The sequence below is a fragment of the Ailuropoda melanoleuca genome, chromosome 11 (genome assembly GCF_002007445.2).
Source record: "Ailuropoda melanoleuca isolate Jingjing chromosome 11, ASM200744v2, whole genome shotgun sequence".
Lineage (NCBI taxonomy): Eukaryota > Metazoa > Chordata > Mammalia > Carnivora > Ursidae > Ailuropoda > Ailuropoda melanoleuca.
Window position 1 is genome coordinate 5,960,909 of NC_048228.1, and position 27,105 is coordinate 5,988,013.

The following is a 27,105-nucleotide window of genomic DNA, read 5'->3' on the forward strand; positions in this document are numbered from 1 at the left end:
TTCTCAGTCCAAAGGGAGCCACACACTGGTAAATTTCTAAACATTTAATTTTCAAAACAAAAGTTCAAAATGTTTCTAATTGGTCAAAGTACAATAATAAAACCTCAACTTTATATATTATCATGCTGATAATCAGTTGAAAAGGCCTTGGTTATACTAGAAAACCACTGCATTCACTTACGCTATAATTAACAATGTAATATGTTGTAGACTCCAATATCTTGATATAATATAAATAAAATACAAGCAGAGGTGCTTGCCAAGGCTGATTTACATAGGCTGCTGTTCTGAAATTTATTGCATTTCCATAATAAGAAATCACACAGCATATAAACTTTTCCCATTTCTCTTTTCAACAACAAATCAAAATCTAAAAGAAAAAAACCCCACCATCCTATTTAATACTGACTAATATAAATGGAGAATACTAAAAAGAATATAAGTAAGGGGGCGCCTGGGTAGCTCAGTCAGTTAAGCATCTGCCTTTAGCTTAGGTCATGATCCCAGGGTCCTGGGTCCTGGGATCAAGGCCTGCATCAGATTCCCTGCTCACCAGAGAGCCTGCTTCTCCCTCTCCCTCTGCCCCTTCCCCCCATTCGTGTGTGCACATTGTGTGTTTTCACTCTCTCTCTCTTTCTCTAATAAATAAATAAAATCTTTAAAAAAAGAAAAGAATTTAAGTAAGGGTGTGAGTGTGGCATGAACATCACAAGAATCCTGATCATAAGCTTTAGACAAGCTGTAATAAAAGGGCTTCCCAGTAATGCCTTATTCGGGAGATGGGAAATACTCAACATTCATTTAAGTCCTAAGTACTGCAAAGCTAACCCAGGGACAGATGCTTTAGCAAAGTCCATTTAAGATGAACAAATAGAATACCTCTGAGAGGAATTCTATAGACTTAATTTTTTAATGAAAGAGAGAAAGATGAAAATGATCCTTAGACTAGGCTTATCAGTATACTCTGCTATGCCAACCTTATAATACCAGGTTCTGGGTGATCGAATGTGATCTGGGCTTGAACCTGATTTATTTATTCAATCCATCAACAAATACTTAGTGCCTCTCTAGTAGGTACCAGGCATTGGACTACGGCTCAGAAAACAAAGATGAATTAATACCCAATGGTTAGCAAATAGTGGTATTTATAGATCAGAGATAAAAACTAACTATTAAGCTACTGGAAGCCTTGCCTCCTTTGTTGAAGGAGATGTGGGTGTGCATAAATAAGTAAGCAAACAAATATATACTCTCTTGAATATGTAAAAAGCCTAATCCAAATGTCTAAAAGCCATCCATATTTCAAGGAATAAAACTGTCCAGACAGAAGTGAAATCTTTGCTGCCTGATTATAAATTTTACTCATATATAGTGAGCATATATATGTTTAGTGTTAGTGAGAGAGAGTAAACGTAAAAATGCAAACAAGTTCTGAGGAAGAGAAGCCAAAAGAATCTGAATTTTATTAGGCAATGGGAAAGATACCTAAGCCCACAGAATGAAATCCAATATCAATTTAGTAAAACCAAGTCAGCATGATATTTTCTAGAAAACCATAGTCTTAAACTATAGGACTCTGTTACAGTTTCTAAGCATTAGTATAAAGATGGATTTTGTAAGAGGCCAAATAAGTGCAAGCATTAAAGATGGCTGAATCCCATTAGAATAATATAGGCCATCTTCATGGTTTTTTTTTTTTTTAAAGATTTTATTTATTTATTTGATAGAGACAGAGAGAGAGAGCACACAAGCAGGGGGAGCAGCAGGCAGAGGGAGAGGGAGAAGCAGGTTCCCAGCCGAGCAGGGAGCCCGATGTGGGGCTCAGATCCCAGGACCCTGGGATCATAACCAGAGCCGAAGGCAGACGCTTAACCAACTCAGCCACCCAGGCACTCCAGGACATCTCTATGTTGTATAGCATTACGTTTTACAAATTATATGTAAACTAAAAGTACACAGATGAACCTCACAGAAACTGTATATAAAGAGACACATACCTGAACAGTACACAAAAAACATTTCTAAGATCTTCTAGATGAAGCACCATTGCTTTGTCATATTATAACATATTATTTAACATAGTATAAAATTACAAATAGAATAATTTTACATTAATAGGTGTTCACAATTTAAAATAGTCAAATATAACATATCTTTGCCAACATACACCAAGGAGTACGCTCCCATCACTAAGAATACTCTCCTCTTCCAACAAGAGAGGCCAACATGGCACCTGGGTGGCTCAGCTGTTAAACGTCTGCCTTCGACTCAGGTCATGATCCCAGCGTTCTGGATCGAGCCTCACATCGGGCTCCCTGCTCGGCGGGAAGCCTGCTTCTCCCTCTCCCACTCCCCCTGCTTGTGTTCTCTCTCTCACTGCCTCTCTGTCAAATAAATAAATAAAATCTTTTTTCTTTCTTTTTTTTTTTAAAGAGAGGCCAACATGTTTATCACATTATCTTCCTCTACATCAATACAAGCTTTTGGGGGTTTTTTTGGTTTTTTTACTTATGAAGTAAAAAGATACATAATTTTAAAAAAGATTTTACTTATGTATTTGACAGAGAGAGAGACAGTGAGAGAGGGAACACAAGCAGGGGGAATTGGAGAGGAAGAAGCAGGCTTCCCACTGAGCAAGGAGCCCAATATGGGACTCGATCCCAGGACCCTGGGATCATGACCGGAGACGAAGGCAGACACTTAACCAACTGAGCCACCCAGGCGCCCCAAGATAAATAATTTTTAACATAAATGATACAACTGTGTCCCTAACTATTCTGCAAGTTCACCACTAGACCAAAAGTAGTAAGTCATGTGGCCATGAAAGTAAGATACATCAACTGCTACTGTAATTCTCCAACTGAGAACTATGCTATTAAGAATGTACACATGTGACTCAGGTGTTAATATAACCTGACGACCATCTACATTAGATTAAAAGGATGAAAGACTCAAACAAAAGGTAGAGCTTGCCAGACTAGTTTAAAAAGTCAGAAACAACTACAGAACTAAAGGACACAAGACATGTTCTTTAAACACAAAGAAAAAGCAAGATTCAAAGTAAGCAGCTGGAAGAAGATGTATCATGTAAACAAGCAAAAGAAAGCTAGAGTAGTTATATTAATATCAAACAACACAGAGTTCAAGACAAAGAGAGGGTCACTCCAAAAAGGTGAAAGAGCTAATATACAGAAAAGGTAAGTATTATGCGCATATGCCTAATGATACAACTGCCAAATATATGAAGTGAAAGCAAACAAAACCAAAAGGGTAAATACTCAAATCCACAATCACAGTGGAAGACTTCAATACAACTCAGCAACTGACAAGACAACTAGATAAAAGAAATTAGGACATAGAAGATCTAAGTAATGATAACTACCGCTTTAAAGAAACCAACAATTATATAATAGTACACTCAGTAACAGCTGAATATAAACTCATTACAAGTGCACAGGAAGGGGTGCCTGGGTGGCTCAGATGTTAAGCGTCTGCCTTCAGCTCAGGTCATGATCCCAGGGTCCTGGGATACAGCCCGGCATCAAACGAACTCCCTGCTCGGCGGGAAGCCTGCTTCTCCCTCTCCCACTTCCCCTGCTTGTGTTCCCTCTCTCACTGTCTCTCTCTCTGTCAAATAAATAAATAAAATCTTTAAAAACAAAAAAACAAACAAAAAAAAAACAGTGCACATGGAGCATTCACCAAAATAAGCCACATGCTGAGCCAAGAACAGATCCCAATAGATTTCAAAAAATTGAAATTTTACTGGGTACTCTCTGACCAAAACAGAACTGAATTAAAAATTAATATCATTCCAAAACAAAAGGGTGGGGGAGGGAAAGAGAGTATACACAAGAGAGATCTCAAGTATCTGGTATATTTAAGCAAATTAATACTAAACATAGGTAAAATAAATTTCCAAAAATTTTTTTTGATATTTTTAACACAATGATAATGAAAGAATAACAAATCAAAATTTGTGATAAAATCAATTACCTAAGCTCCCACTTTTGGATGGTATGGAGAAAATGATCAAATTAACCCAAAATAAATAGAAAACATAATAAAAATAAGATTGGAGATCAATGAGATAGAAAACAGAAAATCAGGGGCACCTGGGTGGCTCAGTCAGTTAAGCATCTGACTCTTGGTTCTGGCTCAGGTCGTGATCTCAAACCCCACGTGGGCTCTGTGCTCAGCGCAGAGTCTACTTAAGACAGTCTCTCCCTCTCTCTCTGCCCTCCCCTCTGTGCATATGAGCATGCATGCTCTCTCTCTCTCTCAAATAAATGAACAAATCTTTTAAATAATAATAAAAAGAAAACAAAAATATCAATGAAGCCAAATGTTAGCTATCTGCAATAATCAATAATGTTTATAAACCTCTATTTAGACTGATTGAGAGGACACAAATCACCAATATTAGGAATGAAAGAAGGGTCAAAATTACAAATCCTATAGATGTTAAAAAAGTAACACAGGATAATTTGACATTTTTACCAATAAATTTGATAACGTGAATGAAATGGACAAAAAGTTTAAAGTCACAGATCAGCAGATTACCAAAATTGACACATGAGGAAATATAAAATATAAATAGGCCTATGTCTATTTGTGATTTTAAACTTTTCATAAAAAAATATTTAGTCCCAGATGGCTTCACTGTGAAATCTATCAAATATTTAACAATGAATACACACACACACACTCCCCCAATCCTTTACAAACTCTTTTTATAAGATTTATTTATTTTCAGGGCGCCTGTGTGGCTCAGTCAGTTAAGTGTCTGCCTTCAGCTGAGGTCATGATCCAGGGTCCTGGAATCAAGCATGCGTTGGGCTCCCTGCTCAGCGGGAAGTCTGTTTCTCCCTCTCCCTCTGTCACTCCCCGCCCCCCCGCCGCAACTTGTTTCTCCCTCTCTCTAATAAATAAAGTCTTTTTTTAAAAAAGATTTATTTACAAAGAAAGAAAACTACAGCTCAAGATCCCTTGTGAATACAAATGTAAAAGTTCTTAACAAAATATAAGCATACTGAATCCAACAGTACATAATAAGTAGGAATGCCTACTTGCTTTAACATTTGAAATTAATCAATATAATTTACCAAATTAACGAAATACAGTGTAACAAGCAATGATCATGTCATTAGTTACACAAAAAAATAGCATCTGACAAAATTTAATGCCCATTCATGATAAAAAACAAACTTTGGGGGCACCTGGGTGGCGCAGTCGTTAAGCGTCTGCCTTTGGCTCAGGGCGTGATCCCGGCATTATGGGATCAAGCCCCACATCAGGCTCCTCCGGCTATGAGCCTGCTTCTTCCTCTCCCACTCCCCCTGCTTGTGCTCCCTCTTTCGCTGGCTGTCTCTATCTCTGTCAAATAAATAAATAAAACCTTAAAAAAAAACCAAAACACCAAACTTTGATATAAAGGAGAGCATTCTCAACTTAACAACTACCCTACACTGCACCTATTAGTGAATGGCTAAACGTGTTCTCCCTAAAATGAGAAATAAGACAAAGACGTCCACTCCACTGTTTCCATTTAACACTGTACTACAGGTCCATGCAAGTACAATGAAGCACGAGAAAGACACAAAATGCATAAATCAGAAAGAGAGAGGTAAAATTGTCTGTATTTGCAGATGACATGATTGTGTACAGACAAATCCTAAGAAACCAACCAGAAAGCTACTAGAAATCAGCAGCAAGAACAGGTACACGGTCAGCACATTAAAACTCTATGTATTTCTATCCTATTGGTGAACTTTTAGAAATTGAAATTAAAAATATAATTTTAGGGGCGCCTGGGTGGCTTAGTCAGTTTAACGTCTGATTTCAGCTCAGGTCATGATCTCAGGGTCCTGGGATCAGGCCCGGTGTTGGGCTCCCTGCTCAGCAGGGAGTCTGCTTGTCCCTCTGCCCCTCTCCCCCGCTCATGCCCTCCCACTTCTCTCTTTCAAACAAATAAATGAACAAATAATCTCTTTTAAACATAAAAATAATTTTATTAACAATCGAATTTTCAAACAGTAATTACTTAGGGATAAATTTAACATAATATGTATACGACCTGTACACTGAAAACTATAAAATTTTAATAAAAAAAATTAGTGAGACCTCTTTTAAAAATGAAGGTACGTGGGGTGCCTGGCAGATTCAGTCAGTGGATAGTGCAACTGTTGATCTCAGGGTTGTGAATTCAAGCTCCACACTGGATGTAGAGATTACTTTTTTTTTCTTTTTTAAGAGAGGGGAAAGAGGAGGCAGGGTATGTAGAGAAAGAGGCAGACAGAGAATCTTAAGCAGGGTCCACACCCAGCATGGAGCCCAGCAGCAGGACTCGATTTCATGACTCTGAGACCTGAGCAGAAATCAAGAGTCAGACACTTATCTCACTGAGCCACCCAGGTGCCCTGAGGTTACATAAATAAATTTAAAAAAATTTTAAATGAAGCTATGCATCATGTTCTGGATTCAATATTGTTAAGATGTCAATTCTTCCTAGCCTGATCCATCGACTCAATGCAATCCCAATGAAAACACCATCAAGCCTTTTTAAAAACAGAAACAGCAAGCTGATTCTAAAATTTATATGGAAATGCAAATGACCTAAGACAGCCACAACAAACTTAAAAAACAAGTAAAAAGTAGAAAGATTTACACTACCTGAGTTCCAATAAAGCTAAAGTATTCAAGGGGCACCTGGGTGGCTCAGCTGGTTGAGCGTCAGGCTCTTGATTTTGGCTCAGGTCATAATCTCAGGGTTGAGAGATGGAGCCTGGCGGGGAGCCTGCTTGTGGCTCTCCCTCTCCCTCGACCCCACCCCCCACCCCCCCACCAGTCTCCAGCACAGGTGCATGTCTCTCTCTCTCTTAAAAACAACAACAGCAACAACAACGACAACAAAAACAAAGCTACAGTACTCAAAATACTGAGGTACTGGTGAAAAGACAGATATTATATTAGTGAAACAGAAGAGAATCCACAAAAAGACTCAAACTGCTATATATGCTTATATAGCAGTTGTTGCTCAATAAAGGCATCAAGGCAATGAAATGAGAAAGTCCGTTTTCAACAAATGTTGCTCCAACAACTGGTAACTTTCACCCCATCTCACATCACATACAAAATTAATTTGAAAAGAAATCACAGGCCTGAAGGCAAGAACTAAAACATCAAGAAAGCACAGAAACAATCTCTGTTATCAAGGGGTGATCAAAGAAACTTTCACAAAAGGAAAATGATACACCGGACTTTAGGAAAATTAAGCATTTTGTCTAAAAGCCACCATTATAGAAAAACAGTCATGGTATGGGAGGAAATATTTGTAAATACATGTATCAAAGGAACTGTAACTGTAATATAAAAACAACTCTTACAACTAAATATACTAAAAACAATTCAATTTTTAAAATTGGGCAAAAGATACTTCACAAAAGAAGACATACAAATGGTCACTAAGACAAGAAAAGATGCTCAATATGACAAACAGTCAGGAAATTCAAACGAAAACCTCACTGAATGAGACACAGACAGACATCATTAGTAAAGTAAATGCTGAGGAACCTTTACCAACAAACAAATCTCAGTGAGATATCACTACACACCCATTAGAATCGCTAAAAGGAGAAAGACTGACAACATAAAGTCTCGTTGAGGGTGCTGAAGAACTGAAATTCTAACATACTACTGATGGGAATATAAAATGGTATGGCCACTTGGAAACGTGCTTAACAGTTTCTTAAAAAGCTACCTGCACACGTACAATCCCACCATTTCGCTCCTTAGGTGTATTTACCCAATGGCAATGAAAATACACATCTACACAAAGACTGAGTAACAATGTTCATAATACCTTTATCATAATGGCCAAAAGCTTGGAACAACACAAGTGTCCATCACCAGGTGAATGGATAAAATACTGTGACCATCCATACACTAGAACGCTACTCAGCAATAAAGAGACTATTGGTAATGCAACAGCAGAAATCTATCTCCAAATTACACTGAAAAAAGCCAGACCCAAAGGATTACATAAGATATTCCATTCATACAACATTCTAGAAAATGCAAACCAATCCACGATGTGAGAAAACATATCAATGGTTGTCTGAGGCTAGAAGCAGCAAAGGATTATAAAAGTGCATGAGGAAACTATAGGGAATTTGGAAATGTTTTGTATTTTGATCACTGTAGTAGTTTCACTAGTATAGAATCCGAAAAAAACCATCAAACTCTACACTTCAAATCAGAGTAGCTTATTATACATAAATTATACCCCATGTTGTTCTAAAGCTTACACACTAAAAATCTCATTTGTGAATAATGAAGAAAGAACTGAGTCAAAACGAGTAAGGCAGAAGAGCTTCTTTTTAAAAATAGGTCCCTGTAACTGTCATTAAGAACTAACAGCTCAAAAATTTCTATTAGAGATGGCAGTTTTAAAGATCAAACTATTTATTTAAATGCATTTAAATTTAAATAGTCCTACTCAGATGTTAAACACTATAATATGGCTATACTGTAGAATTTCATATACTTTAAATTTCTGTACTGCCCTGAGAAACAGGAAATAGACACAGGTTTATTCTAAACTGAGAAATGCCTAACCTTGTTTTGACTCTAAGAAAAAAATAAATACTTCTCACATGACAACATATTTATCTTTTAAACTTATTACTTAACACAGATGGAAACCACCATTACTCCCAGGAAGTTGAAATAAATATTAACTTCTCATAAGATTTTTCAATTCACTTCACTTTTCATTAAAGAAAGTCTCTACAACTAAAACTCTGTGAGCCAGTAAAACAATGAAGTAGAAAAATTAAAACAGCCACTAACTTTTCCATTCATCACAAAATGTACATACAACTCAGTCCTTTGGTGGCTAAATGCACTTGGATTGCATAACCCAAGACACTCGAGCCATTTTGGACGCGCCTAGACAGGAAAATTTCAAATGAGGGGAAGGCAGCCTCACAGAAATAAAAACTCATAAAACCAAAAGCCCTCTGGCAATGTTTAAGAAAACTTCAGACGGAACTTGCTACAAAGGACCACGGGCAAAAATAGCCCAAATTAGTTCTGTAAAGAAGTATGTTCTACAGAATCCTTAGAGGGGTTAAAATAAGGAAGAGAACAAATCAGATCAATTCAATAAAGTGCCAAAAATAGACATTTAATTAAATATGGCAATATCTTCGTTATTTAAAAATTCAACTGATCAGCATGGTCGTGAAAGAGGAAATTTTTTCATAAAGCTTTTATGCAAAAAACCCCACAGAAGACAAGCTCATATCATAGAGTTACTCTGAATAAACACACACTTTTTAGGGTATTTTGAATTCACAGACATTCACAACACTCAAACCCTTCCCACTGTCTACAGATTCACCGATCTGAGTCTCTGATTCCTGATCGATAAAATACTCTCACAGGCCCCTTCTGGCTCTATCATGTATAACTCAGAACAAAGTCCCCTCATAAAAACAAAAACCCTCAGTATGGAAGAGGTGAGAAAGTAAAAGAAATAAATGTATGGGAATATAAAAAATCATGCAGTTATTTAGCACACGGCCCAATCCCAGTAAGATCACTCAATCTCTAACACATAAGAGACTATAATCATGTCACGTAATACTCAAACACAACTAGACCTCCTCTATAAATCAGCCATATCCACATGCTTCCCTGAAAGCAAGCTGGGGAGTAGAAAAGTCCCTAAATTGGGAATCTGGGTTATTTTCTATCCTCCATTATTAACTTTTTGGATTGCTGGCATTCGACAATCATCTGGCCTTATCTGAGCCTTAGATTCTTTTTTTTTTTTTTTAAAGATTTTTATTTATTTATTTGACAGAGAGAGAGACAGCTAGCGAGAGAGGGAACACAAGCAGGGGGAGTGGGAGAGGAAAGCAGGCTCATAGCGGAGGAGCCTGATGTGGGGCTCGATCCCATAACGCCGGGATCACGCCCTGAGCCGAAGGCAGACACTTAGCCGCTGTGCCACCCATGCGCCCCTGAGCCTTAGATTCTTATCTATTTAGAGACTGAACAGATGATCTCAAAAGTCCCTTCCAACCACAGTGACCTCTCAAGAAAATTGAAAAACAAAAAGGGTGGTTAGTATCCTATGTAAATATATGTAATTTTATTAGTACATTAGTAATGCACAGAAATCCATTATTACTTCATCAGCTTTGATGATTTCACATGAGTAACCACACAGAGAAGAATTATCTCAAGAAACTTTAAAATACATTAATTTTCCTACACAGTCCTATAGGGTGTATTTTAATGTCAAAAAGGAATGTCCAAAAAAAGTAAACTGGTTTCAGTGATCATACTATTTATAGCAATTCGAGTTCTGTTCTTCTGAGCTGCTGTGCGTTACAGGCTTACAGCAGATGAGTAATCCTGAAGGACGCCATACAACCAACTCAGCACAGTTAGGCTCACTTGTTACATTTTACTTCAGATTTTTTTTTAGGGATTATTATTTTAAAACTCAATTTTTGTATAATCTTGTGAAATATTTACATGGCTCCAAAGCCACATCTATAAAAAAACGAATTTGTTCCAGGAAGTCTGACTTCTTCTCTATTCCCACACACTTTCAAATTCACAGTCTCAGAGACAGAGAAGAAGGCAAATGGTATGGCCTCTAGATTCACATCTTGAGTATATGACCCTGGCTTGTGACTTAATCACTCCAAACTTATTTCCTCACATCTACAATGGTGATAATAATAAAATCTACTTCAGAGGGACATTGTGAGGATTAAATAAAATCATCTGTTAACAGTGGTCGGTTTTGTGGGATCTTGGTGAAGACCAACCACTAGCACCAGGCTCTCATTTGAGGCTCAACACAATCCTGAGGTACAGACCCCGATGAGGAAATGAACCTAGAGGCGCCACATCACTGGATCAAGGTCATGGGGCCCACAGCCAAGACCGCAACCCATCTTTCAATCCCAGCACTATACCACACTACTCACTCCTAAGATTCCAGGCTCCTCCATGTTCCATACTCATCGCATACTCCCTACAGCCAGCACAAGGGAAAAAGAACTTTGTTCCCACCCTGGGCAACTTCAAAAGACTCACTGTATTCAGTGCATTGAGGGTAGTGTCATCCCGAGACGCTGCAACACAGCCATCTTCTGTGGAACCTCCATCACACATCCCTGCGAATGCTGCCATGCTCCTTGGGGGACAGAAAGGGAAAACATCAGCAAAGAAATTTTAACCCACAGTTTTCACAGTACATTCTCAGCCCAAACCAAATTCCATTACTACATGCATGATAAGCCAGAGTTCTCAGTCCTGTTTCTGCTTTTCTAGGGGAATCTGGGTGGCTCAGTTGGTTAAGTGGCTGACTTTTGGTTTTGGCTCAGGTCATGATCTCAGGGTCTTGAGATTGAGCCCAGGCTCCACACTGAGCACGGAGTTTGCCTGAGATTCCCTCTCTCTCCTTCTGCCCCTCCCCTCACTTGCACGCTCATGCACACTCTCTCTCAAATAAATAAAACCTTAAAAAAAATTCTTTTTAGGGGCACCTGTGTGGCTCAGTCAGCTAAGAGTCTAATTTCTTTTTTTTAAGATTTTACCTATTTATTTGTCAGAGTGAGAGAGAACAAGCAGGGGGAGCAGCAGAGGGAGAAGCAAGACCTCCCTGCTGAGCCAAGGAGCCCAATGCGGGACTGGATCCCAGGACTCTGGGATCACACCCTGAGCTGAAGGCAGACGCTTAACTGACTGAGCCACCTTGGCATCCCTGTGTCTGACTCTTGATTTTGGCTCCGGTCATGATCACAGGGTCATGAGAGCAGAACGTGGAGCCTGCTTAAGATTCTCTCTCTCACTCTCTCAAAAAAAAATTTTTTTTCTAAGATCCTCTACAGTTCACCCTTCACTCAATCACACAGGAAAATATTTTGTTGACTCCAGTCATCCAGGTGTGTTATTTCTTCCCATGCTTTACCAGTACTCAGAGTTTACTTTTGAGGGCATGAATAAGCTAAAGCTATGTGCCACAACAGGTGGCTAGAGCACAATCTTTTGAAAGAAAGATCTTTTGGAAAAAAATTAAATCCTCTGAAATTCTGCTATATTCCTTTCATGCTATGCATCAACTAACCTTAGGTGAGTTAAAAGTGGGGAAGAGGATGAAAAGAATTCTTAGCGGCCACTCACGCACTGCACTGAGGCACCCTCGTCTCTGCTCTGTGCCTCTACACACTGCACAGACGACCACAGGATTAGAACTCAGTTCCGGGACCTGCCCTAGTGCACGCTGCTGAAACTGCAGTGAGTCCCAGAGACCACTGCTGATGAAGGAAGGCTCTCTGCCCACACTGTGATGTGGAGGAACAGATTTAAACTTATCTTTTTTATTTTAGGCATCTGTAAGCTGCAAGTTCTCATGTAGTAAGCCACAAAAACACCAAGCTTGGGTCAGGCGTCAATGAACAGCCTAAAGTAGAGAAATCTGTAATGGGATTTTAAAACAGTCTACATGACCCAATTACTCAACTTGTATTTAGAAGTACTGATAATTCCATGTATGGCTTAAGATGTTTCCCTTCTGAAGAGTTCCAAAATCTGATGTGAGGCAAACACTGAGGGGGAAAAAAAACCTGACTTTACCATGGTAAACTTCTCTGGCAAGAAAAATCAGAGCTCTGACTACAGAGGGTATAACAAAACATAAAATGAGAGAATGTTCGATGTATAAATAAAATCTGAGGGGAAAGGAGAACGTTTATTGCCTCCTAATCAATTCAGATGGCTGAATTCAGAGGGGAGAATGGGGAGAATTCGTATTACCTTGCTGCCCTCAAGTACATAAGGAGGTCACAGTCATTAACTCCAGGCATCCAGACCAGTTCCTCATGCTGGGTCACAGTGTCACCATCTGGAGAAGGGAACGGCTGCAATTCCGGAAGTTTGGCCTGTAAGACAGGGATGAAGAAGTCACAATCAGGGGGCATTTAAAGAGCAGCCTCAACAGCAGGCCCTGGGAACAGATGCAGTAGTCACTGAGCTCTTTCTTCAGGCAGTGCCAAAATCACAGAAAATACCGTGAGTCACTGAAACCAGCCTGTAGCACGTTTCAGGATCATTTCACCACAGAAGATTTCACAACGGACTGCTTGATCTCTACTTAAGCAGCAGCAAACAGTGTCAAAATAAACCAGTGCCAGCATGATTCAAAGAGTGAAACAGAAATGGATTCATGTGAATAAAAGAAATTAGAGAAAAAAAACCCCTCAGGACATAATAGTTCCTTGATAAAGAAGGGAAAAACACACACATTTCCAATATAACAAGTTTACAAAGAGACAGATATAAATAATGAAACCTCACCTAAGGATATTTGCTAAAAAACCAAACGAGTTATCCTATTAAGTTAAGCTACTCTCACGACAGTTGGTAACTATAGTATTATCAAGGTAAACATAAAAGACACAGAATTGGAGTTAACATTAAAAACACAGTTGAACTAAATGATGGTGTCAGAAATCAGACCAGCAGTAGCTTCAGGAGGAATGGACTGCTTGTGAAGGGACAGGAAGGAGCTTTCAGAGACAAGAGAAATGCCTTGACATGAACTATTACAGCAGACTCAACAGTCTATGTAATGATATGAACAGTTCACCCTATGTCAAGCATACCTCAATAAAATTTTGTTTTAAATATTTGAACGGCAGTGCTCAACAATCAAGATTCTAAGTCCCCTCTGGGTTAGAGATCCAAATACTCCTAGCATGTTCTCATGCTGGGGCAGAGCAAGAGTCAGCAGGTACTGTGACTACCACAACCGTGAGAGGCCGAGAACGTCAACCATCGGGCAAACACACGTTCCCACTGTCTCAGATGATGAACACGGACACATTGGTCGAATATTTTAAACTAAGAGCTACAGTTAGAAAGCTCCAGTGTCCACAGAAACCAGCCAAAAAAATCAAATGAAGCAAGGAGAGGATAAGGCAGCACTGTTCAATAGAAATAAAATGAGAGCTACATATTTCATTTTAAACATTCTAGTATCCACATGAAGTAAAGCATTACCTCCCAGTTTGGACTAGCCACATTTCAAGTGCTCATAGTCACCTGTGGCAGTGGCTCTGGTCCTGGGCACACAGGTATCAGGTGCTAAGGAGTGAAGGGAACCAGGGTGTAATGGAGAGAGTGCTGCCCTGTCCAAGGAAAGCAATCAAGCAGGAATGAGAACCAGGACTTGTATATCCCCTGATTCTTTTCCAAAGTCCAGAAACTTTGATTTTTTTAAAAACAATCTTGTGGCAAAACATAACATTAGCAGACCATGTGGTCCTAGGGCTCCCGGTCTGCCTCACAGGAGATCTCTGATACCTCTAAATGTGTATCAAGAGCTGACTTTCTCCAAACAAGGATGCTCTTAGTGTTGACTTTTCTAACATTTAATTGGGTGCCTCAATGAGTTCTGCTTAAGACAAAGTGACCATATTGGAATAAAATTTAAAACACAACAGATACTTGCATCAAAAGGCCTTTTTCGACATTTGTACAGAGTCCTGCTTCCCCAGCACCAAGTATGGTACCTGGTGTAGTAGCTCTTCAATGGCTGTTTGTTAAATTCACTAACAAGTATTATTATTGTGGGAGAGGACACCCCCCCCCAAGAGAAAAATAAGCTGGAAATACAGTTAGATAGTTTAAAGAAAGGAAATGCAAATGGCTCTTAATGATAGGAAAACATGGTCAAATTTGCTGAAAAGAGGGGGCGCCTGGGTGGCACAGCTTAAGCATCTGCCTTCGGCTCAGGGCGTGATCCCGGCGTTGTGGGATCGAGCCCCACATCAGGCTCCTCCGCTATGAGCCTGCTTCTTCCTCTCCCATTTCCCCTGCTTGTGTTCCCTCTCTCGCTGGCTGTCTCTGTCTCTGTCGAATAAATAATAAAATCTTTAAAAAAAAAATTTGCTGAAAAGAAAAAGGCAAATCAATGACACTGAGATACCATTTCTCATCTATCAGAATGACATAAATCCCGAAGTGTGACACTATACAAATAGGCTGTGGTATTAGCACTGGCATGAGTTGCTAGCATAAATTTAAAAAAAAAATGGTACAATCTCTACGGAAGGGCATTTTGTAATGTCCTCACATTGCCATGTGTACTTCCCCTTTAAGCCAGCCATCCCCCTTCTGGGAATATATTCCAAAGATACTTTGGCAAAAATATCAAAGTCTGTATGCTCAGGCCATTCACTACAGCATTACTTGTGATAGCACATGACTGGAAGCAACCTAAATGCCCAATAGGAACTGGAAGAATAAACTGTTCCACCCCCGCAGTGGAGTTCCATGAAGCGGTGGAAGGAAGCGAGGAGGCACTCTGCACTACTGCTATGGAGGAGCAGCACTACACTGTTAAACGAAAGTTGGTAAAAGTGTGTATATTGTGCTACCACTTATCTAAGAACAGAGGGTTGGGGAATAAAAATAGGAAGGATACATCAAAACCTTAAAAAAACAAAAATAACAATTATCCATCAGGGAGAGAAGGAAAATGTGGAGGGGACAGACATAGCAGACTTTTCTGAGCATACTTCTTCCTTTGTACGTTTGACTTTGGGGCTATGTGAATAACTTTACATAATTATAAAAACAAAATGAAATTTAAAAAACAACAATCTCTTAAAAACCCTAAAGCAAAGTGAAATAAATGCACTAACTATATATTGAGTTGGTTCCTCTCTAGGAATTATTTCCACTAACTTTAAAACACATACTAATTTGCCTATAAAGCCCTAGTGGGATCTATTCTAAGACCAAAAAAAATTTTAATAGTAAACTATTTTCAAAAACCATATCGTTCGTAGCAGTGTAAGTACTATTATTCTGCACTATTATATATGTATGATGGGATTAAAGCAAATGAGTAAATTATATTGGAGTCATTTGAAAATAGGATGAGACATGGGGAAAAGATATAAATATAAAAGGAAAGAAAGACAGAACTAAATATAAAACCCAGATAAAAATCTGAATTGGAATTAGAATCTACAATATATTTTATCTTCAATAAAAGGGGGGGGGGCGTATTTCCTAATCTGTCCCCTGAAAAGGCCTAGGAATAGTAACCAACCTAGTAACAATGAACACCCCAGCACCCAGTCAAAAAATGTCACTTGCCAATAAAACAATAAGGGCTCCCATGAGAAAGGTTTAATTCTAGATCAAGTGCAAGGAATGTATAAGATGAGACATTAAAATTATGTCATACCAGTTAAAAGAACCCTACCAAAAATCCCTGGAGTCCGTCCAGTCAAAAGGACACAGAAGACGGAAGGAAGAAGCATCTTACCGCCTCAAATGGATAATTTAATTATCAGTAAGAATAAGGACAACTGATTAGCAGATAACAAATAATTTAAAATCCACTGGTGATGGCTGGAAGATGTTAGGAAACCAACCTAGTATTTTTGAAAACTGGTGAACAGAAGGAAGGAACTGAGCATTTATCTTGCCTTTCCTACATGATCTGAAAATCAAATAGTTGGGGCTAAAAGGAAAGCTTCCTTTATTCACCTCATAAATGAAGGAATGACAGAATTAGAGTACCACCATTTTAAAGGGTGGATCCCAGTAATAAGCCATGGCTGCAAATCAGCATTACAAGGACACACATACCTCCTGGTGGACATACACAGCACTACCCACACCAGGGGCAGAGGACTAAACTAGGATGGTATTAAACCTCTAGATTTAACTACTAATTTTCAAGATATGCCAAGGATGAGGAAACAAGTCTAATCACACTTAAAGATGAAATCAGTCAAATCCAGACTATGGGACACCCTACTGGACAAAACACTCAACATTCTTCGATACATACACTGAGAGAAGGGGAAAAAATGAGAACAATATATGAATTAAAAGAGATTTAAGAGACCGATCAACCAATTGCTATGCATTGCTCTTATTCAGATTCCAATTTGAACTATAAAAAAAAGAGACATTTAGGGAAATCTGGATCAGGGGGGTATTTAAGAAATTGCTAATTTTTATTAGGTGTTACATATTGTGATTTTGTTTCCTGAAAGAGCTCTTCAAAAAGGGGGGGGGCGTATTTACAAGTAAAATGACAGATTTGTGATTCATTTCAAAATAATGGAGAGGTGTGAAGAAGAATAACTGAAACAAGTTTGACCATAACTTGGTATGTGTGAAAGCTGACTAATAAGGATAGGGATTTACTATTCTTTCTTGATTTTTACATATGTTAATATTATACCTAATTTAAAAAATTAAAATTTTAATAAGGAAAATATTGCCAATCCATAAAAGAGTCCTGTTATATCTGGTGCTCCAAATCACTTCTTTTTTAAAATAAAGCCTAATAAATATATTTAAAATCTGATATAAAATAAATGAAAGTATACAAGAATGTAAGCACAGTAAATCTGTTCCTTTCCAAGAATTTAAGCATCTTTTACTTAAGAACCACTTTTTCTATTATGGTAAGGAAAAAAAAATCAGTAAAATAAAACTTTAGTACCCTGGTTAAACTGTAACCCCTGGGCGGGCCTGAGGGGTTAGAAAATATAGTCGGTGGGGGCGCCTGGGTGGCACAGCGGTTAAGCGCCTGCCTTCGGCTCAGGGCGTGATCCCGGCATTCTGGGATCGAGCCCCACATCAGGCTCCTCCGCTATGAGCCTGCTTCTTCCTCTCCCACTCCCCCTGCTTGTGTTCCCTCTCTCACTGGCTGTCTCTATCTCTGTCAAATAAATAAATAAATAAAATCTTTTAAAAAAAAAGAAAAAAGAAAATATAGTCGGTGGTAGTCAGACCCACCTACTAGGCCACACCAAGGCAAGGGTATACTTGAACAAGGCAGGCACTAAGGAGAATGTCCTCTTGCAGCTTCTTTTTGCCTGTCTCAGTTATAATCCTAGTCCTGGGATGAGACATGCCTTCTATAAATTAGATGCCCCTGATGGTTTCTATGTTTTGGTTTTAATATTCCTTCACTTCTTATTTTCTTTCTCATTACAGAGTTAAAACAGGTTCTTAAAAATATGAATGGCATACAAAAATGCTCAAAATTAAGACAGAAAAATGAACAACTAAACAGGCTACTAAAACCTCTATATCCTTACAAAGAGTTGCCTGTGTCTCACATCTGTACTATGTGACGGCCATATGGCTCACTCCCAACCTCCATTCCAACTGAAATGACAGCCTATGCCGATCACACTAAACCCACTTTCCTCACAGTTTAAAAACGGACAATGACTCAATCCATGGCAATGACATACATACAGGGACTACTACAGACCTTTTGGAAGAATGTTCCTTGCTCCTAAGGGAGAAAGAAGGGTGATCCTTTTCCTACTCTCAACATCTGCTATATTTCATTCACGGTAAGATCCACTATTATTTTAGTGCATTTAGAAAGGAGCAAAGCTGCCAATTAAATTATAATCACACTATAGAATGTACAATGAAGCCTGATGGCAGGGATAATAAAATGTGAAAGAAAGAAGCACATCTTAGAATCAGTAAAATTCAGCTACTGCCTAAGAAAGAAGGCAGCCGTGGGGGGGACAGTCGGGCACCAAGAGAACTATACAGATGCTGAGCAGAGCCCCGGTCCTTTCTGACCAGGATGTGATGATATAGGAGACCATAAAGAGCCATGTGCAGCCAGAGTTTTCTGCTCCTGTCTGTCAAAGCATCCTGATACAGAGATTAAAGAGAGAGAGAGAAAGAGAGGGCAAACAAAACACTAAGAGTCTTAGTAAACTGAGTAAAACATGCAAGGACACAGGTCATGACATAACAAGCTGCTGACCGACAAAGAGCCTAACCATTCAGCCTCTTCTGAAGGGCAGTGGTTTCTAAAAACTTACAATTAAAGTACGTAGTGACCAAATGTCCATGAATGAATGAATGCATAAATGAAACGTGGTAGCCTTAAAAAGAAATTAAATTCTGGTATGTGATAGAACATGGCTGCACCCTGACGGTTTTATGTTAAGTAAAAGAAGCCAGATGGAAGGACAAATATTGGGCTATTCCACTGATACGAAAAACCTAGAGGAGTCAGATTCACGGGGACAAAGTAGAAGAGGGGCTGCCGAGGGTTTGGGGAGGGGGAATGGAGAGCTAGTGTTTAATGGGGACAGAGCTTCAGTCTGGGAATGTGAAAAAGCTCTGGAGGTGGGATGGTGGTGATGGTTCCACAACAATATGAATGCACTTGAAACCACTTAACTGTACACTCAAAAATGTTTAGAATGGTAAATTTCATATTATGTGTATCTTACCACAATTTTTAAAAAGTATGCAGTGATCAGGGAAAAAAACCCCTGCATTTATATAAAATTCCCTGAAGTATAACAACGATTCTAAGTTGCTGCTCAACAGAATAAAGGGCCAGCAGAAGAATAAGAAACAGAACTCTGGTGCAGAAGCTTTACCTGATGGCTCGGACCAACACGGATCTCCCCCTGGGTGCTGTTCAGCCTCCTGTCAAGGAAAAGAGTAGATGAGGTGAGCAGCATAGAGTTCTGGCACAAACATTCACACATTTTTTTCAAGGCAAATAATTCACTTGAAATAAATGAGGGATGACGGAGGAAGAATTACGTTCCCCACTACGTCTAGTGTTGCCCTATACATGTACACTCCCCCACCCCCTTACACGTCTCTCAAATCTCTCTCCTCTAAAAACACCGCTCCTGCAGCTTCCTGTTGTGAGTACCCATACCATCGTTCCTGTACCTCAGAGAGGTACATTCCGACAGCACAATCCCAGTAGAGGTTTCTTCTTTTCAAAGCATTTCACATGCCCTACTGTAAACCTTATTAAAAGATAAACAAGAGAACTATGGTTCCTAGCACAGACACTGGGTCATTCATTCATTCGACAAATATTTATTAAGTACCTACTGTACACTCCAAACTGTCCTAGGTATTGGTGATAAAGTAATGAGCAACACAATGCCCCTGCCTTACTAGAACTTATATTCTTATCTGGGTATAAAACAAAGAAACAAATAGTAGATCAGATGATAAAAGGGCCAAAGAATTAACGAGATGGTGAGCGATAAAATATTTTCACACTTCTTTATACAAGATAATCAGGAAAGCCTTTGGGGGTGTGGGGAGAAGGGCAGAGGGAAAGGTGGAGAGAGGATCACAAGCAGACTCCACGCCCAGTGCAGAGCCCAACAAGGGGCTCGATCTCATGACCCCAAGACCATGACCTGAGCCGAAATCAAGAGTTGGAGGCTCAACTGACTGAGCCACCCAGGCACACCCCAGAAAAGGCTTTCTTAATAAAGCAAAAAAAAAGCAGAGATGAAAAATATGTGTGGGAATGAGCCCAGAAGGTCTAAGAGGTGGAAGACTTCATCTCGTTTCTATGTCATTCCTTTTTTTTTTTTTTAAAGATTTTACCTATTCATTTGACAGAGAGAGAGTACAAGCAGGGGGAGCAGCAGGGAGAGGGAGAAGCAGGCTCCCGCTAAGCAGAGCCCGATGCGGGGCTTGATCCCAGAACACTGGAATCATGACCTAAGCTGAAGGCAGACGCTTAACCTAGTAAGACACCCAGGCACCCCGTCTATGTCATTCCTACCACACTTGCAAAGCTCACCTTCTCTTGCTTCAAATCCTAACCATCCCAGGTTCCTTTTGGAAGCCACTGTTTCTGTAAAGGCTTTCCTGATCTCCTTCCCATTTCACCCCACAATTCCCCAAAGTGTGAACTGCCTTCCCCTTTCACTCCTTCACAAAATGCTTGTTGACTGTTTTGTCCCAGGCTTTGCACAGGGCACTCACTAGGTATATGGTGACAGACAAAGAAATACAGTCCCTGACCTCCCGGGGCTCTGTTCCCAACTCCTGGTTACCCTCAACTCTCAGTCATGACTAACTGTGGGCAATCTCAGGCCACCCTTTCCATGCCCAGGGACAAGTCTGTTGTGTTGTACAACCACCTTGAATTTCTAGCAGTGCCGGGGAGAAGGCTTTTACACGGTGAGAGCTGCTGCTGGTGACTGGTGGACTTCACCGTGTGGCAGAGTGTAACAGATCCTGCATGGTCTCGTGTTTGTCCGCCACAGAGTTGATAACCCCAACATTATGTGTGAAGTTGTTAAAATGAATTCTGGAAAATGATTATTTCCTTCAGGTCTAATATTTTCTTCTTTTGATCCAACAATTCCTCTCATGAAGAGTCTTATTTGGGGAAAGTGGGCAATGGATATAACAAAGGAAGGGAGGAGACTAACAGAACAGAAAGATGTGGCCCAGTTCTCAAGGAGCTTACACTCCCAACTACCCAGGGAAGTAGCATCCATCCCCAAAACACCAGAGCAGGTCCAATCACTACACTGGTAAGCATAAAACATCTCAGGAGAAACAGAATAAAAAAATGCCAAGGGAAATGATGAAAATTAGGCAGGCTTCACAGGGAGACGACAGTGCATCCAGTGGTTAATTTCCAAAGAAACCTCTGAAGGGGAGCAAGGGCTTCCCAAGGGGGAATTAAAACCCTGCAGAGGCGGGACAGGGTGGGAGAAAAGGTTGCATAAGTACTGTCTTTAATGTACAAAGCACCTTCACTTCCCCACTAGGGGAATGGCATGTTGAAAAACAAACCAAAAGATGGACTGTTCCACTAGGTTCATGTAGGAATGACATGCTGTTTTAGGAGGTCTGAGAGGAATCAAATAGGCCAGGAGGCTATTTTAATCATGATTACTTTAAGAAAAACAAGCAGCCAGTGTTACTGACCATTTCCCTTCCAACTCGTCCCTCTGTTTCATAACTAGCTATGAGCAAAAAACTAGCTGCCAAAAGCTCTCCCTTGTATTTCTAAATACTTTCCAAATGCTCGCCTGCCTACATGCAGGTCTAGCCAAAATGTGTCATTTGAGAAGGTTTCAGCCGCAGCCCATCCAGTAACTTGTGCCCGTGGCTCAACTTCCAGGTTCTTCTAGAAGGTCTATGCTATGCCAAGGTTCTCAAGTGGATGCCTATGAAAGCATTTCCCCATCACTGCTATACACGCACTGCTAAGTCCTTGATAATTCTAGGACAAACATTCCTAGTGTGTTTTTATTTTAATCTTTTTCCCTTTTTTGTGCAGTTTATTTTTTGTTTCTTTCAATATTTTCATAAGCCAATATTATCATATTTAGCTCAAAAATGTGCCACAATAATAAAACACCAAATATCTTATTGAATATGACTACTTATATCCCACTGGTTTTCATAAAATAGGTTAATAATTATTACTACTAATAATAGTTATACAAGTGAGACAAACAAGTGTACTATGGATCTTAAGAGCCTAAACTGGAAACGGTTTCTCTCATTTTTGTTTCTATCAATGATGGGTACTAACAAGGTTAGTAGTTTAAAAAGCCCAAATTAAAACAACCTTTGGAAATTTAAAAACCAATTTTTACAACAAAATTATTTCTTAATCATATGCAACTTTTAAATACTATGGTTTCTTACAGCAAGAAAAACAACAAAGTTATTTTTGAGGAGGATTAGGATCCAAGGTAAGCAGACAGTGGCATTAGCCTACCATTTCTAGGAACGCCTGAATATAGATTAACTACGGTAGAAAAGTTTTTAGGTCCAAGATAAAAAGAGGCAGCTAGCAACATGCCCCATTAGAGAGAACTGGATGCCTCTGACAGAAAACCTATCAGCATGTGAACTGAAGATGAGAGACAAGAAGTAAGCTGTGTGAGAAATAGCCAGTACCCAGCCACATCCACGATCCACCGAACAATCACTATCCCTCCCCTCCCTCTTATGACAGCATCCAAATTCTACATTAAACTACCTGCTCCTCCCCTGCTGCCTCACTGCCCCCTTCGTCCTGATGCTCCTCTTGTGGTCCAAACCGCCCTATCAGAGGACGACACTCTGTTCAGACTCATTTGGACATTTCCTACCACCCCACCCACTATGGGACTACAGGCTTCAGGAGTATAAGAACTGATACCTATCTTGTGTGTCACCCAGAATCTAATACGTACCTGCCTGGCATTATTATGCATTCAGGACAAATTTAAAGTTCCTTGGTGGCATGAATACTTTTAGATTACCAAGTTGTAAAACTTGACAAAAATCATCAGAATTATTATTTAAATGCAATATCAACAGCTTGTGAAAAACACTCTTAATAATCACGTGCTGACCAATACATATTTCCTTTTACTTAACACAGCAATTCCCAAACTTTTGGTCTTGGAAATTCTTTACAGTCTTTAAATTACTGAGCATTCTAAGGAGGTTATATTTTTGAGAAATTTCAAAAAAACTTTTTTTAATAACAATAAGCTACGATATATTAACATGTATAACTTATTTTTATGAAAAATAATTGTACTTAAACCAGAAAAAAACTTAGTGAAAACAGAGGCACTGTTTTACATTTTGCAAATCTAATACAGGACTTAATAGAAGATAGCCAGATTCTCATATCTGCTTCTACATTCAATCTGTTGCAATAAGTTACTTTATTTTTTAAGATTTTATTTATTTATTTGAGTGAGAGACAGAGACAGTGCAAGCAGGTGGAGGGGAAGAGGGAGAGGGAAGAGAGAATCTCAAGCAGACTCCTCACTGAGTGCAGTGCCTGACGTGGGGCTTGATCCCACAACCCCGGAGATCATGACCTGCGCTGAAATCTCAAGAGTTGGACGCTTAACCTACTGAACCATCCAGGTGCCCAGCAGTATGTTATTTTAGTTAGGGCATATGAAGAAAACCTGGCCCCACAAAGATAATAATTGGAAACGGGAAGAATATTTCAATAGTCTTCTTGGCAACTGCAGATATTATTTTTGAGACTACCCCAAAATTCAACAAAGTGGTCATTTCTTAAAGGTTTTTACACAATGTGAATCTAAAACCTCATCTATGATCTTTTCGGCCTCTTTTACATTAAAAATCCATTAGTCTGTCTTGGCCTTTCAATGGGTCCTTCTACCCGGACGTGGTTTTTATAATTTCATGCATAAGTTAGATGGAAAATACTGGATACCAGGTTTATCCTTCAATTAGTAATGACGACAGTTAGCATGTAAGTACTTTCTACTACTCTAGGTGCTCTACGATCTCATTTTTATGTATTAATTCATCTAATTCATATTTTGATATTAATGAAAGCATTAATAGTGACAGTCAAAGAAATATAGATCCTATTCTATCTTATGTGTGAAATAACACAGCTACTGAAGAGGCTTCTGCTTGATGTACAGTGTTGCTTAATACAGTAGTCTGGGCAAAAACAGGATGGCCATCAATTAAGGAAGGAAAATCCAGACCAAGGACGGTGTAAATCCCAGTGAGGTGGGATAAAGGATACTACATACAAAATAAGAAAACAAAGACGGAAGTCATGTCCCAGGATAGTGCAGGACAAATATATGTATACTCTCATCCTTGCCTCAGGGTTTTCACCTACATTATCCTAAATTTAGATATCCTGCAGTTGCATGACAAACACCAGCAAAATAATAATGCTAGTTATCACTTACTAAGTACTATTTGTGGCAGGTATGCATTATTTCATTATTCCCTTGACAACCCTATGAAGCAGTATCTCCACTTTATAGATATCATTAAATAATGACAGTACTAATTTTAATATTAATAAAGAAACATATATGGTGAATATTTACTATGTACCAGGCACTTTAAGCAAATTCCATGTATTTTCTTACCTAATCTTAAGGATGACCCTATAAGGAAGGTGCTATTATTACTTATCCAGATAAGGAAACTGGAGATGAGAGAGAATTATGAAACTGCCCAAGATTACACAGGTAACAAGTGGAAAGGAAAAATCAGGATTCAAACGCAAGTCTGGTTGACTCCAAAGTCAGAGCTCCTATATGGCAGAGAGATTAAGTTACTGAACCAAAATTACATAACTACAAATAGAGCAAGTATGAGAATATATCCTTATCTTCATTTCAAGCAACAAAGACAGGATTACCAGAAAGTTTCTTTTTAGTTTGAAAATCATGTTAAAAGAGAAAACCTACAGGGGCCCCAGGGTGGCTCAGTCAGTTAAGTGTCCAACTCTTGATTTCACGTCAGGTCATGATCTCAGAGTCGTGAGATTAACCCCCAAATCAGGCTCTGCACTGAGTGTGGAGCCTGCTTAAGATTCTCTCTCTCCTTCTCCCTCTGCCCTCCACCTCGCAAGCGCACATTCTCTCTCCCTCTCTCTTAAAAAAAAAAAATTATATATGTGTGTGTGTGTGTGTGTATATAAATGAGAAAAACTTTCAATGTTAAAAGCCAATTTATATAACATTGTCAAAATAACAAAATTATAGAAACAGAGAACAGATTAGTGGTTGCCAGGTGCTAGAATGGGGGATGGGCAGAGAGGTGAGGGAGCGAGAGGTCTGTATGGTAACAGAACAGACATGACAATGGCAGTGGTTACATAAAGCTACACTGAATGACTACACACACATTTTACTAATGTCATATCCACGTTCTGATGTTATACTATGAGGGAAGTGAGTGAAGGGTATACAGGAGCAGTGTGTAGTATCTTGCAACTTATTGTGAATCTAAAAAATTAAAAGTTTTTAAAAAGTCAAAAGAATTGGTTGGCTGAACGATGTATTACAGACAGACTGGAGAGAAGCAGCTACACATGAAAAAAGCTAATGGCCAAGAGTCCCATGGGATGTACTGTAAACAGCTGAACAAGTGACAGAAGAAAGAATGCCACGGTTAAGGAGAAAATACATTCAAGGAACTAACTCAAGTCACATAAATTCTTTTTTCTCTGTATTTATTAAGGATTCTGGTTTGAGGTCATCCTTGTTGAGACATCCCTATGAATCATACTACAGAAAAAAAAAAAAAGTCACCATCCTCATCTGTAAGGACGAATTTCTCTGTGAGGTTAATGTAAATAATATATGTTTTTCAAAACAGCTGAGGTTCAGTCCCCATTATTCTACAAATTTTCGCTTTGGACTATGAAAATACAGTCCCAGAAGCCAAATTACAACAATAATGGCAAGTCATTGTGTTTATTCCTTGAGTATTGAAAAAAAGAGAGAGAGAGAGACAGAGAGAGAGAGAAAGAAAGAAAGAAAGAAAGAAAGAAAGAAAGAAAGAAAGAAAGAGAAAGAAAGTCATTGTATGTGAAATCTGATACAAAAGAAATCCATGTAACAAAGCAGTATCCATGGCAACTACAACTTAATATTTCAGTCCTCTTCAGCTGCAGTGGATTAAATAAAATGACAAGATGTTCCCTTTGAAAAGTAACCTGTTACCATGGAAACATTTTAGTCTAAGAAGTAAACAGGGAATGGACAGAAACGGGCAGGAAGCCTGTAACTGAATATCAAAAAGGGAGAAGCATCCACCCAAAGGAGATGAGAGAGCGGGCTGGCCAGATGCAGGCTGGGAGAGGCAAGTGTTTGTGAAGAACATTCACTCAAGACACCCAAATAGCTCTAAAAGAGTGTGATAATTGCTTACGACAAGGACTTGGGTCTAAGGGCAAGACGAGGGACAAGAGCACAGGGTCCAGGGAGAAGACATGAGCTGGCAGAACAGGGGCCTGTCAAAGGGAGATGGCATGAGTTCTCATCCTAAACCCAGACCTGGTCCCCCACTGAAGCCCAGAACACCACAGCAGTGTGGCCTGTGGCCCATTCCCAAAAGGCTGGGACTGCCTAACTCTCCAGTTGGACCCCCTTCTCTGTGTCTGGTATCACATGTGAATTCAATCACTATGCAATCTTCCTTTACCTTTCCTTCAGATCACAATGCTCAGAGAAGAGGTAATTCTTAACTTTTCCATAAGGTGTTCAGTTGAGCAGGAAGACTGACATGAAATCAACACAAAGAAGACTAGAAATATACTACTCACTAGCTCATTCAGAAAGCAATCACAGAAATGGACTGCAGGTCCAGAACGAAATACGACAAATTTTAGGAAAATTGAAAGGCAGTTTATCAGAATCACTTTTTTAAAATTTATTTTTAAGGGGAATCATTTCTTTCTTTTTTTTTTTTTTTGAAGATTTTATT

The 27,105-nt window shown here is 39.2% G+C and overlaps 1 protein-coding gene across 5 annotated transcripts in view; it reads right to left on the reverse strand.

Moving 5' to 3' along the window:
- The window catches only part of RERE (arginine-glutamic acid dipeptide repeats), a 421,678-nt gene that overhangs the window by 108,286 nt on the left and 286,287 nt on the right, over window positions 1–27,105 (reverse strand). For all 5 annotated transcript variants that reach the window (XM_034671164.1, XM_034671162.1, XM_034671166.1 and 2 more), the window contains 3 exons: window positions 19,482–19,530; window positions 12,841–12,965; window positions 11,119–11,218 (listed from right to left, as the gene is read on the reverse strand). In XM_034671164.1, coding sequence (XP_034527055.1) covers window positions 11,119–11,218; window positions 12,841–12,965; window positions 19,482–19,530 — 274 coding nt within the window. The remainder of the gene's footprint in view (window positions 1–11,118; window positions 11,219–12,840; window positions 12,966–19,481; window positions 19,531–27,105) is intronic.